We start from the raw sequence: 14094 nt of genomic DNA on the forward strand, positions 1-14094 counted from the left end.
AAATGGAAAATTATAGAAAAAAATAGAACCTTTCGTTTTGAATAACAAAAAGCTATCAGTAAATTCCCACCTAAAGTTTCAGAACAAGCCTTACTAGAATGTCTGAATGTAAGTAAACAAAAGAACGTGAGTTTCAACCCAATAAACTGATAATGATTAATATACCATTCCAAAATGAAAAAACAGCATCACTATTGATCGAAACAGCAAATTGTTTCATAGATATACTAGACCACAACAAGTAGAACATGTTCACAGATGGATAATATAATTTCTACAAACTATTATAAAACGAACAAGTATTCTACTTGATAACATAAATCAGTACTGTTATCTGACAAGGCATGTGCAAGCAGTCATATGATTGAAACCTAAATTTTAGAATGGAAATTAAACACCGGTAGTTCAGCAACAGTTAAGATGTTTTGGCACCCAATCCTCGTGACTTCGGCCGCCTGACTGCGGTTAAGGGGGTGGTGATCCCCTGGCCATCTCTCCCCAAGCCTGTGCCAGGAACAAAGCCCATCTTCGCCATCATCCTCGACCCAAACCCTTTTGTGTGATTCTCAAAGGCACCAATTCTGTCAGTCTCTGTTTTTCCTTGTCCGTTGTTCTTTGTGATGCTTGTCTCGGCCTCAAATTGAATGCCGAGTCCAAGCGATTTGGGACGCTGCACTACTTCAATTGGTTGAACAATGCCTTGTCCTTCCTTGCCCAAACCAGAGCCTTCCACAAATCCCATCTTGGCCATCATTCTTGAACCAAAGCCTTTTGTATGCACCTCGAAAGCACCAATGCTTGAGCCAGTGTTTGTAACCATTGCATGTGGGGTGGTGGTAGTAGTATCTGGATCCATAGCAGGGGTCTCTTTCTCTGTACCATCTTGCATGACTCCAGAGGAAACAAATGACACAGGCTGTTTGGAATACTGCTGCTTCTGAAACCGTCTCCCACTTCCATTTGCTTCGTGCTTCTTTGCTAGCTTTGCTGGATCAGACTGGTGTTCACGGGTTATAGAACCCTTTGCTTTGGTTCTTCTCCAACGCTCAGTCTTGGCTCGTGGACCAACAACAAAGTCATCAACTTCATCCACACTGGGGCCCAGCAACTGAATGGTACAACAAGAACATCGCAGAAAAACACAATCATCCATAAAAGAGTTCTAATGCATTAACAGTTAAGTATGTTTTCCCAATAAACTCTTTATACAAAGGAGATCCGTCAACCAGAATATTAAAATATAACTAACCGTATTATCAAATATCTCTACTCAAGTACCTTATCCAGCCGAATTTTGTCCCTTATGGAAGGAAGACATGTTTTCTGGGTCCGGCTCACTGTCACAAATCTGAAAATAATAATCTCAGTCTGATGATTGATTTATGTCTAATAGATTAACTGCAACAAACACTGGCACTGACAAATAATGTCTTAGAGGCTCAAACCATTTCTCAGTAATATTACAATTTACATAGTCAACATATTTATCTGATGGAACTCGGGCATGAAGAAATAAAGTTATCTACTAATGAATTTAATAATTAGCGAGGACAGAAAATTAGAACAAAACAACCTTTTCTTGCCTGAGCCTTGACAGCCACTCTTCAGGTGATATACGGATGCAAGTCTCTGGACCTGATGAAGAAAATCAAATAGACCATGACTTTGTCCATTGACAAATGAATTTGCATTAACAAAAAATGGATAAGAACATGCTTCCTCATTTTAAGGGAATAACGAGGAGGATCACTTGTGTGTAGTTGAATGAGTAGGATAGAGCACAAATACCTGAGAACAATCACGTGCATGCATCGGTTGGAACGAGTACATATCAACCTCATTAACTACCAACTGTCTAAGTTTCTGCATATAAACATGTATAAAGCCGATTTTTCATTATTTCTACAAAAAAAGGGTCAATACCTATCATCTGTTTAGCAGAATTAATATTCCTAAAAATGGCATACACATGAATCTTATGTAATGTTATGGATCACCATAAGAGCCAAAAAAAACTGAACATTCTCAATCATCCATGATATGGAACATCAATAGGAGGATAATGACATTGCCCAATATGAACAATATAACACATAGCTCTTTAACTGGTTATAAAATCAATAAATAAGCAGAGGACGATTTTAATATTTCCCTTTAGGGATGATTACTAAACTTCCCCTATAGGTGCCATTAACACAAAATCATATAAAGAAAGACAAAAAAGTGTTTTTTGAAAAAATTATTGTAGTTTAAGGCTACTTTAAGATTCATAGAGCCTATTTTTCATAAGGCTTGGCCATGATATACCCTCACATAGAGTGCAATAAAAAGACAAGATTCAAACCACAAATAGTTGAAACAAACACATGATGACGATTTTACAGCTACATTAATCCACAAATTCGCTGGGCGCACTAAATTTGAATGCACAAACAAGAATTGGCCTCACATAATTTATTTGATCAAGATCAACACCTCGATTGATCATACGTTGCCGGCGCTTCACAGCAACCAGTTCTTTGCGATGCTTCTTTTTTTCCCCTACAATAAGGTCCAAAATTAATATTAAACTGATCACACTAGCAGGCAATCAAGATGAAGAGCTACCTGGAACATTGCTTCTCCTTCTAGTAACAGATTCACGTGGCCATGATTGTGAAAGATCAGAAGATGACTTCTTTTTTTTGCAGTGCTTTCCTGGAGTCTTTTAAAAGTATGAAATCCTCAACTGCCGATACTCCAACATCAGCTGCAGGCCAACCCGTGCTATATCGCATGTGCCCCTTTGGTTTCTTTGCTTTGGGCTTCTTCATGCCGTATTCTGAAGATAAATTCATCAAACCAATCGTTGTTAACTTGGTTCTATGCTTACTAAGATTTTTCCCAGATTTTGGCAAACCATCTTCATCAGATGAATCAAAATTTGCAGATTCCAGAGAGTCAATATTCAATAATTTCACATCTTCTCCAATTCCTTCCAAATAATCTTGTGCAACATCGTCATCAATATCAGAATCACTATCTGATGGCAAACTAACTCCGTCGGACGAAGAATCCTCCTCCTCATCTTCTTCACTATCTCCTTGCGAAGGCTCCTCCATATCATTCTCGTTATCAGAAGACTCCACAATATCAAGCATTCCGTCCTCAACCTGATCTGCATCCTCGTCATCACTGTCATCATCGTTAGACATGTCAATCTCATCTTCCGGTGATGAAGCGTCCTCGGTGTAGATCCTAACACCTCCAATCAACAAGTAGCCTTCATTTCTCACATTCTTTGTGGTTTCTGGAGTTGAGAAAGATCCAAGCCCCAATATGTCTTCCACCTCCTCTTCCTCCCCTTCTTCAGCATGGCGGAAACCTAAACCAACACCTCCCATCATCTCCAAATCCAAGCCCAACGTGTCTGCACCATCCTCCTGCTCCGCATCCACCTCCTCCCCGTGATATCCTAACCCCAGACCGCCGACTACCGAAGGATGGTACTCGTAGGAAGGGATCTCAGCTTCGAGATGCACGCATGGGTTAGGATCCACGAAGGCCTCAGTACGCGGGGGATCCCGGGAGCAAGAGAGAAGGATCGGGCGTCTCAGGTCGTCGCCTCCGCCGGAGGACTCCGCGTGGGCGTAGGTGTACCGGAAGGCGTTCGCCCGCCCACGCATCCGTCGGTCTCCATCGATCCTCGCCGGACCAGCGGCAGAGCCACCTCCGGGTCTTCCCCCAAGTATTGCATGGCCGTAAGAGAAAGTATTTGCACCGGCAGCTTGTGCCCGGCCTCTGCCGCCGTTTTTGTTGGGCCTCCGCCGTCCGCCGCCCATCTCTTGAGCCTCGAGATGGCCAAGATTTCTTCAATAGGAAATAAAGAAGTCAAGGGGAAAAAAAAAACAATGTCCAAGCGACCGATAGTCACGTGAGAAACACGAATGCTTGTGGTCCGATTCAAAGACCAGCCCAATTTATATTTGGCGCATAAATATCACTGGGCTTTATAGTTGGCCCAGATATTACAGCCTCGGGAGACCGAGACAGATATGGCCTCTGCCCATTTTCTCTTTCAATCGTACGGACTAGATTTATTTGGCCGCATATAAAATGTCAGAGCGATCGAGACCTAGGGCTTACCTGTCTCGGTGTCTCACTCGCTTTCGACGTGGAGGTATTCGGCAAGGCGCTCCTCTCTGGTCTCTTCTCAGCTCGAAGCCGAGCATCTACAGGAGGTGACGACCTCTCCTTCTTTCTCTAGATCTTTTGTCATCTTCGGATCTGTGCTTTTATGCCTTACCGATTGGCGTTCCAAGGCTCTGAGGTTTGCTCTCCTTGTTCTTCCAGGGGTCACCAAGTCGGGCAATTACTTGTCTAGATTCATGGCCACCAAGTCCAACACCAAGAACAGTACGTGTTACTACGGCACGTGTCTACGTTTTTTTGTCTGAAATAATGTAAATTTGAATGTATATTTGTTGTAATTTTCTCAGCGGCATCAAAGAAGAAGGAGGTGAAGAAAGAAACTGGACTCGGTTTGACCTACAAGAAAGATGATAATTTTGGTGAATGGTACTCTGAGGTGGGTACGCGTGCATTAAAATTTGTATTGTCGTGTATGTTTTCATAGGCGTAGCACTAATTTCTTTCTTTTTTTTTTCTGTCAGGTTGTTGTTACTAGTGAAATGATTGAGTACTACGACATATCTGGTTGCTACATCTTGAGACCATGGACAATGGCCATTTGGGAAACCTTACAAGTAAGTGTTATTAGATTCGTATTCTAGCATCTGTTTCTCTTAGACATCATTTTCTAATTTAGACCCATCAATGATCGACACAATAAATACCAGTGGCATGTTGTATATTTCTATTGCTTAATGTGTGAAATTTATTGTATCTTACATGCAGACTTTTTTTGATGCTGAAATAAAAAAGATGAACATCAAGAATGCTTATTTCCCTCTATTCGTTACTGAAAATGTCCTTCAAAAGGAAAAGGATCATATTGAAGGTTTTGCTCCTGAGGTAAATTTTTAACTTATTTTATGGAGTTGTGTCTCTAGTGAAATTGATTCCATTTTTTATGTAAAAATTGCAGTTCTTTCCTTGCTCTTTTGTTATGAAAATATCAAAGGTTCGTTTTCAAACTATAGGCAAGGGATTGGTTAAATATAGAGCAAAGTGGAAAGAAAGAGAGAAGGCAGGAGGAACTAGGAAGAGAGCATCTTGGTATGGTAGTAACGTGAACAAGGGGTGGGAGATCAGGAGGGAATTTCTTTTCAGTCTCATGGTCTAGCTAGACATAGTATATTGTAACATTGTAGTGGATGCCAGTTATATTTGAAAAGACATCCAATTGAAGGGCAGTTATCTTTGTCTGGACTGAGATAAGTGATCAATCTTTAACTTTAATGCTCAACCTTTATTCTGTCTAAAAATAGGTATACAAGCAAAAAAGATGCAAGATATGACTTAGTGCGAGTAGTGCTAAGGTTTTCATTGTCTTACATTGTTATTGTCTTATAGCAATGGACAACTAAAACCTTATATTTGAGTTTGGCAACTAGTATGTCATGCTAATTTTGCATTTGATGGTGATCATATTTTTGTGTGATACAATAAAGAGTAAAATTTTATAATCAAAAGCCTGCTATATATTAAAGACCAGCATCAATTGTTTGTTTCACAACAACAACAACAACCAAGCCTTATCCCGGGTCGGCTAATTGTTTGTTTCATAGTGATGCAAAATTGCACAAGCACATAAGATCATTTTCTGTATATTTAATTAATTTATAGATAGATGAAGGAGTGATTTTGTTTGACTATAGATCCTGTATTTGTTGTAGCTTGCTTAATGTTGCATTCATGCGATGATAATAAATTTTAAGGGTTTCTGACATTTGAAGTTTGATCTGTTGGATTCTCATAGTTAGCTTTTGTTCTCAACACTTTGTGTCCTCAATGTCCATGTGACAATGTACCATTGTCCTATCTTGCAGGTTGCTTGGGTGACCAAGTCTGGGCAGTCTGAATTGGAAGTGCCTATTGCAATACGCCCGACAAGTGAGACTGTCATGTATCCATATTTTTCAAAATGGATCAGGGGTCATCGTGATTTGCCATTGAAGCTTAACCAATGGTGCAATGTTGTTAGATGGGAATTCAGCAATCCTACTCCTTTTATCAGGTACTTTTCATGTTTTTTTTTGAGTTAACATGAATCAGGTTCTTGCCATCTGAAGTCTTTAAGTTTAACTTCTTCAGAAACATGTATTTGAGATTTTATAAATCCTGGAGGTTATAGTGCCTAAACTTGGTTTAAACAATGAGTAGTTTTCTATATATTTAGCCAAAATCCAAGTTTGTAACAATTTAGACTCAAAAGTATTTCACTTGTTCTCATTAAATGGCAGTTAAAACTTTCGTCAAGTGATCGATTCAGTTTGATTTATCTCATCAAAGGTTTGCCAATATTGAAATATGGTGCATCTTTTTAATGCCCTCCCAACCCCTTCTGTTGTGTGCTCATATACCCAACCCCCACATGTTGAGTTCCATCATTTGTCTCAAGAGAATGAGAGCTCATTGGTGTTTTCCACCACCAGCTCATTGCTCAATACATTCTCACATTGCCACAAAGATTACATCACAATCAAGCTGTCATGATAATCAACATCATGAATACTTTTAAGATTTCCTTGAGCATACTTTTGACATTATTATCCACTGTAGTTGTGGTGACCCCTCCTATGTCAATTGCATGTGGACCATTTGAGCCATCACCCTGTGTAGCACATACACGAGGGCCTAGATTGTCCATGATTGGCTTTGCAACACCACCACGATGAGTAGCATGGAGTTTGAACCTTGAACACTTGTTGCCATATCATTGTCACTCAACCAGGATCACAGAGGAATTTGATGAGTACAAGGGTGTTGTACTTTGCCTGCGTGCCAATCTGATGGAGTGGGTTTGGTAGCTACGCCTACAGCAAAGAAGATCTTACCAATCTGATGAAGCGTCTAGTGATCCAATAGCACTATAGGTCAGCAATTTTTCTGGATAGTGAAAACATGAACAATGTCAGCATGGATGTAGTTAAAGTAGCTGGTGGTGTGATTTGGATGGTGGAACGAGGGACAAGGAAGCAAAAACTAGTGCACTCCTCACTAGGGAAGCTGTTGGCTGATTAGTGAATGATAAGAAGATCTTGCTGGCCTGATGAAGGATCTAGTGATCCAACGGCTATAGATCAACAATAGGCATGGATAGTGAAAACATGAACAATGTCAGCAAGGATGTAGTTAAAGTTGTAGGTGATTTGAAGGGCATTGGTTGGATGGTTGAATGAGAAGACAAGGAAGCAAAGACTAGTGAGTGAACTCCTCACAAGCCATTGGCTGCTTAGTGAATGATAAGAATGATGGTGTTGGGGTGATGGGTGAAGAAGAGGATATTGGTGAGTCAACTACCAAATCTGCCATGACTTTTTGAACTTTTTCACAAGTTTAAGAATTGTTTTATGGTAATCAGTGCCAATGCTTGAAAAAGCGGCCCAGCCACGTATGGCTGGTTGTCTATTAATTTAGACAAATGACTGTACATGATATATGGTCCATTAGGTAAGATTCAAGCACTTAGGTAGGCAACTATGAGGCTATGAGGATTTTTGCCATGATTTTTTGATTTTTCTTGTTATTATAAACATTGATAAATTAACATGGGCTTACTTAAGCAGTTATTTTTTTTAAGTTATAAACATTTTTGATATTCATTATATTCCAATAAATATAATGTATTAATTGTTGCATTATGCCTTATACATTCTACAAATTTTTTATGTGGAATTATGAATTAAATGGATCAATTATTACACTTTGTTGAATATATGTTAATAATTATTATCAAAAATATTTTTGGAATTTTTAAAATCTTGATGATGTATGCCCTTGCATTTAGATATGTGCTTTATGCAGTTGGTCGATAGCCTGTTGTCTGGAAACACTTTTTAAAACATTGGTCGTCACAAGTGAAACATCTTGTTTCACCTTTCATTGATACAAAAACTAGGTTGAGACATTGAAGCCCTCAGTCTTCTTCAATTCTTCTCCTTGTTCTTAATGTAATGAAGCATAGTCTTCTTCCTTCAATGTGAAGTGCTCTTTATCCTACAACAACAATGTGACACGTGGGTGGTGAGCAATTTCTTCTCTAGCAATGATAGAAGTGAGTCTTCTTTCTTGAGAAGATGAGATTTCTCCAGTGACAAAGTGGTAAATGAGGAAACTCGCTAAGATAGGTGCAAGACTTTCTCTAGCAGCAGGACCAGGCTTCTTCCTCCTTTGGTATTTTCTCCTTTGCTCTACTTATGTCAACTTAAGGCTTGTCATAGGATCCCTTGGTCAATTCTTCTAGTCTTTTTCGCTCCATTATTGTTAAGGATGGCACAAGCATAGGCACGATGATCAACACAACTCCAACATGTATCATTCCGACCAAGGATCAACCTGGAACAAAACTTTAAAGTTTTATTTTCAAAATATATTAGATGATGAATTTGTCCATGCCATGTCAACTCCTCCCCTCATTTATCTAATATATTGGAGATAACTCTTTCCTTCATTTGCACCTTTAAAGCAAAAAAAAAAAAAACAATGCAGTATTGAGATAAGTGATGTCTCTTAATGAAATTTGATTTTGTTACCAATAATAATTCCGTAGTTTGGTGAAATGACATTGGATATTAACTATTCTTTTGTATAATGCGCTAAATCTTTAAAAAAAAAATTGAGATACTCTACAATTGTCTGAGTTGTCTCTTTCTTGTTGGGATTTAGGCACTGTCTGCTTGACTGACTGTTGACATGTTTTTCTTATCTGAAGGAGCCGAGAATTTCTATGGCAAGAAGGGCATACAGCTTTTGCAACTCAAGCTGAAGCAGATCAAGAGGTACCTAAGTAGTATATCTGTGTGATAGTAATTAGCCATATCAGCTAAAAAAAGTATGATTGTATTGGTTGACAATTGATGTAATCACTATGATGAAGGTATTCTCAGGTGTTACTTAACAACCACTGAATAAGCCAATGACAAGACATCCAAATCAAATATTATTGAAGTACTTTTTTTTTCAAAAAAAAAAATCTTTTATACCTAGTGATAGATTGTTTGGTTCATCCATTTGATTGTTTTTTTTCCTGATATCTTATGTTGTAAAAGGCTGAGAGCCTCAAATAAAGCCCTTCTTGAGGTGCTCATATTGGATTCTCAAAGTTGTGCTTTGGTTATAGTTCTAGTTCAAAGTGGCATGACATGCAATCTGTTTGAAACTCGTAGTTGTTTGAAAATTAGCCAGTTTGTCAATAAAGCTAGCCTCAATGCTATGTCATTTGTTCCAGGTACTTCAAATCTTGGAATTATATAGGAAAATATATGAAGAATTCCTTGCGGTTCCTGTTGTTAAGGGTAAGAAAAGTGAATTAGAAAAGTTTGCTGGCGGCTATTATACTACCACTGTCGAGGTACTAATGATTATTACTATCTGCAATTCTTTTGCTGCATGCTATATGGTTGATTTATTATCAAAAGCAGTACCTTTTGCCTGAAGCATAAAAAACAATTCCTAGTTTTTTAAGAAGTATCCACGTTCTTCCAGGCCTTTATTCCAAATACTGGCCGTGGAATACAAGGTGCAACCTCACATTGCTTGGGGCAAAACTTTGCAAAGATGTTTGAGATAAATTTTGAGAATGAGAAAGGCGAGAAGTCCATGGTCTGGCAGAATTCTTGGGCATACACTACTCGAACGGTAATTTTTTATGCTACGTCTTTGTAATTATTCTTTGTTGATGATCTTAGAACATCTGATGTTGCAGATAATTTATCTGTAGAGAAGCTTAATCCTAGCATTGAAATACTGATCCTTTTTTCTTTCTAATGCTCTACTTTTATTTATTTTGATATTGTGACATCACTATTGGCATGGACAATTTGTTCAGGCAATAACTATTTCTTCTAAACAAGAAAATAAAGCACACGATACAATTCTCGAAGTTCATGTTAGTCTTTTAATTGTAAATTCTTGAAGTTTGATATCATTGTATGCCTTTGTTCAAGGTGGGCCAAGTCCATGGTACTTCAATTAATAGTTGAACTTGGAGATTGATCTACCAACTATAATTTAAAAACTGAATAATTGCAAAAGAAGCATCATAAGAATTGATCAATTATCATGTTCAGGTAATTTGTCATATTTCAAGTATAATATAGATCAATTTTCACCTGAAAGCACAAAGGGCAGATAATCTCCATTTCTGTTTCTCACCCATAGGTTGTAAGTGCACTAAGTGATTTAACGTGTATTGTTTAAGTTTCTGAGTTTCTGAAGTTAGTTTTGACTGCACAGTACAGGGCTTATCTTCACATACAAACTAAGAAAAATGTATATGATTCATGAGGATTATCTTAGCATAAGCGAATTAGTATTTTTTGCCTGACTGCTATCAGATGATTTGCATACTACGGTGTTAACTATATAGACTGTAGATCTCCATTGAATGTTACTAACCACATTCATGCTACATCCTCTTGCAATTGGATCATGAAATGTAATGCCCGAAATCCCTCATCCAAAGTCATGGGTTCAAAATTTTTGGAGGTGTTATATGAAGAAAATTAATTGCATGTTACATTTGAGGATGGGATCTTGATTTTTAATGGTTTATTTCTTCTGAGAGGTTTCATGTGCCTATTGATAATTAGTTAGCAATCTGTGGCTTTATGCATTGTCAATCCTACTATTGCTGTGCTTGATAGCAACTAGCACCTGGTTGGCATCCTTAGGATTTTCAATCAAATTAAAATTACACCATAAGAATTTGATGTGTAATTCAGAAATTATTCACTGTGCTAGAATGTCTGCCTTTCCTAATATTCAGATTTGTGCAGATTGGGGTTATGGTGATGGTCCATGGAGATGATAAAGGCTTGGTTTTACCACCCAGAGTGGCAGCAGTGCAAGTTGTTGTGATTCCTGTACCATACAAGGATGCAGATACAGATGCTATTTTTAATGCTTGCTCATCGACAGTTCAGATGCTTTGTGAAGCAGGCTTTAGAGCTGAAGTTGACTTGAGAGATAACTATTCCCCTGGCTGGAAGTATTCACACTGGGAAATGAAAGGTGTTCCTTTGAGGATTGAAATTGGACCGAAGGATTTAGCAAATAACCAGGTAAACTAGGATTCAATCTGTGTGTGATTTCAGTTGCAAGTTTTCTCACATTGACACTCATGGTTGCAATTAGAAGTTCACACGTGCTTTCATGCTCTTCTTTGCAGTCGCTAAACAATTTCATGCTTCAGTGTCTACATGGGGCTTTGTTTCCCTTCTATACTTGTTTTCATGCAATAACACTTGATAATCTAGGTTTGAGGCTTAATATTTGGTGATAATTTTACATTTTGAGTTGGATTTCCTGTTTAAGAATTAATATTTCCACCCCTCGAGTTGGATCTCAACTGTTTAAGACTTAGATATTTAATTGAGAGTTCCAGCATATCTATATATATTTTGGTTGTCAAACTGTCAGCGGTGTGTTACAACATTGTTTGGGGGTTCTATTGTAGCTTTTTTTCAAGTCACACGGATGATCCTCAGATGGGTTTTGTTCATTGTATCATTTGGTTATTAAATAGGTGAGAAATCTTGCATTCAACTCTGCAGGTACGAGTTGTTCGTCGTGACAATGGTGCTAAAACAGATATACCAACTGGCACTTTGGTGGATCAAGTTAAAGAGATACTCACAAGCATCCAGGAATGCTTGTTTAATGCTGCAAAACAGAAGAGAGATGCATGTGTAAAGGTTGTCAACACTTGGGATGAGTTTGCCTCTGCTCTGAATGAGAAAAAGATGATCCTTGCTCCTTGGTGTGATGAAGAGGTACATCCTTTTCCATAATTAAGAGATTCTTGTCATAAGCCATTTAGGCAACTTTTATGATTTAATTTGAAAAACTTGCTTTTTTGGATGGTATAAGGGGTTAGAAGCTGAAACATCTCAATGTGCTGTTATTTATTCACAGGATGAACTAATTTATTGTCATCTATTGTTTTTCCAAAGAACATTTGTTCTGTTTGCATTGTTTATCATATTGGTGTTCTATTGGTTTAGTTGTATACATTAGTTGGCTTCAAGCCTATTAAAGATCACTGTAGAATTAAACTAATATTTATGTTGCTTATCTGTTTTTTGCCCTCTTTAACAATGTCGAATGCTGTAGCTGACAGCCGGTGTTGTTTATGTTCATTGATCTACAGGAAGTTGAGAAGGATGTAAAAACTCGAACAAAGGGTGAACTTGGAGCTGCCAAGTCCCTATGCATCCCATTTGATCAGCCAAGACTCCCTGAAGGTACGTACCCTGTAGTCAATCTATTTCTTTTAGGAACTCTTTTTTCACCCTTATATTTTTATGATGATCTCCACAAAGTACACCTCATGATTACATACCGTAATTGAAGACTATTCATCTAGTAAGGAAATAGTTTTTTACAAAACTAAAAAAGACTGAGGAGAGAATGTGATTAAATCATCACCAGTAACTTGACATAACACCTTCCAAAGCCATACTGTACCTGCTAGTTTCAAGCTTATGTAATTTTCTTCTTGAATGCTATCCTCGTAGAAGATCCCAATAAACAAAGGCACCTTTGGTGAGTTAATTTTCTGAATCCCGCATGGGTTGGAAACTAGATATCTCGATTGGCTAATCCATGTTTGAGTCGAGGTGTTTGTTCATTGAAAATCAAAAAGAGAGGTTTAAGAACATGGTTTAACATTTCTTTATAAGATTTGGGATGTGGATAAATGTTGATTCCAAAGTTCATGATACAAAAGAAAGTCATCTCTAGACTTATTATCCTCCGTCCAAGTTTTATTTTGTCCAACGCGGTTAGTTAGTTTATTGGAGCTTAGGATTATTCTGAACCTTAGTGGATCTTTTCTGATTCATATATATGTAGATTTTGATTTGAAGACAAAAATTGCTGGAATCAACATCTATATATGATTTGTTTCTTTTTTATGAGTATTGTTCTTTTCATATCTTTTCCTTGTTAAAACCACATTATGATTTATGCTTCAGTTTTCAACATCAAGTCTCTTTCACCCTTGCAAAATTGTTTTATTTCGTCTGGTTTACAATTTTAGTGCCATCTTTATCATCATTTTATTTGTTTTACATGTCGAATGCCACACCACTGGACCATCATGATTTTTTTCTTCATATTATTTGCAGGCACTCTTTGCTTTGCTTCAGGAAAGCCTGCAAAGAAGTGGGCATACTGGGGACGAAGCTATTAGGCACTCTTTGCTTTTTTTTCTGACATTTAATTGTGATTTTTACAATTTCTGCTTCCAAGAGTTTTTTTTAAGTGTGATGTGTCTAAATTAAGTAGATATACAGTTATTTAATCAGTTAAAAAGAAAGGTTGATGTAGCCCTTATTACATACTCGTTTTGGTTTAACTAAGAAAATATTGAGTCTGATGGATAGTCTGGATTCAGTCTCAAGGCGTGAAAATTTCCTGTGGTTACTTTCACATTAAGCAATATGAGCATTCATTACTGAGAAAAGTTGACGTACTGATAACTGGGGTAAGTGTTGTTAAACTTGGATTAAGCACATCAATATGCTAGATGATGATTATTACCTGGCTTACCATTGTTGTTTATTGATCACTCGTTCTTTGCAAGTGTATATGCTCTTCCAAGTATATGTATTTATTCTACTCCAAAACAAAGTGAGAATTTGGTCTATTTTTGAATTCTGTCACTAACAAGTTACAAGTCCCGATTTTATTACCAGAATGATGAATTCGAGTAGATGATTGCAAGCTAAACCGCTTGGTTCTTATTACGTTTTTTTGACCCAATGAGTTACTCATGTTTTTTGGTACACAATTAACTTTGGCAAAGTGAGAACCGTTCACCCCGACCGTCCGTGAGGCTTCTGCATCCATTGAAAATTGACCTAGATTTATCTATGGCAACATTATTGCATCAGCTATTTGAGGCTTCTGCATCCATTGAAAATTGAC

The 14094-nt window shown here is 37.6% G+C and overlaps 2 protein-coding genes across 2 annotated transcripts; one reads left to right on the forward strand and one right to left on the reverse strand.

The window, feature by feature from the left end:
- Nucleotides 1-194: 194 nt before the first annotated feature.
- On the reverse strand, nucleotides 195-3872 carry LOC122056142. Its single transcript, XM_042617945.1, is given in 7 exon segments — nucleotides 195-1108; nucleotides 1279-1348; nucleotides 1574-1635; nucleotides 1789-1863; nucleotides 2450-2541; nucleotides 2608-2689; nucleotides 2691-3872. Coding segments are annotated over 7 exon segments (2205 nt in total). The 5' UTR covers nucleotides 3822-3872; the 3' UTR covers nucleotides 195-415.
- Nucleotides 3873-4061: 189 nt separating this feature from the next.
- LOC122056141 (proline--tRNA ligase, cytoplasmic) lies at nucleotides 4062-13543 on the forward strand. Its single transcript, XM_042617944.1, has 13 exons — nucleotides 4062-4220; nucleotides 4333-4395; nucleotides 4479-4567; nucleotides 4653-4745; nucleotides 4897-5013; nucleotides 5991-6178; nucleotides 8876-8942; nucleotides 9392-9514; nucleotides 9649-9801; nucleotides 10941-11225; nucleotides 11718-11936; nucleotides 12314-12407; nucleotides 13293-13543. The coding sequence occupies exons 2-13, from the start codon at nucleotides 4368-4370 to the stop codon at nucleotides 13355-13357; spliced, it is 1521 nt and encodes a 506-aa protein (XP_042473878.1). The 5' UTR covers nucleotides 4062-4220; nucleotides 4333-4367; the 3' UTR covers nucleotides 13358-13543.
- Nucleotides 13544-14094: the final 551 nt, after the last annotated feature.

The sequence above is a fragment of the Zingiber officinale genome, chromosome 3B (assembly GCF_018446385.1).
Source record: "Zingiber officinale cultivar Zhangliang chromosome 3B, Zo_v1.1, whole genome shotgun sequence".
In the NCBI taxonomy this organism is placed as follows: domain Eukaryota; kingdom Viridiplantae; phylum Streptophyta; class Magnoliopsida; order Zingiberales; family Zingiberaceae; genus Zingiber; species Zingiber officinale.

Coding starts and splice junctions, on each gene's coding strand:
- LOC122056141 (XM_042617944.1), top strand. CDS start 4,368: ATGGCCACCAAGTCCAACACCAAGAACA. Junction 5,014..5,990: donor TTGAAGGTTTTGCTCCTGAG/GTAAATTTTTAA, acceptor CCTATCTTGCAG/GTTGCTTGGGTGACCAAGTC. Junction 11,937..12,313: donor CTCCTTGGTGTGATGAAGAG/GTACATCCTTTT, acceptor ATTGATCTACAG/GAAGTTGAGAAGGATGTAAA.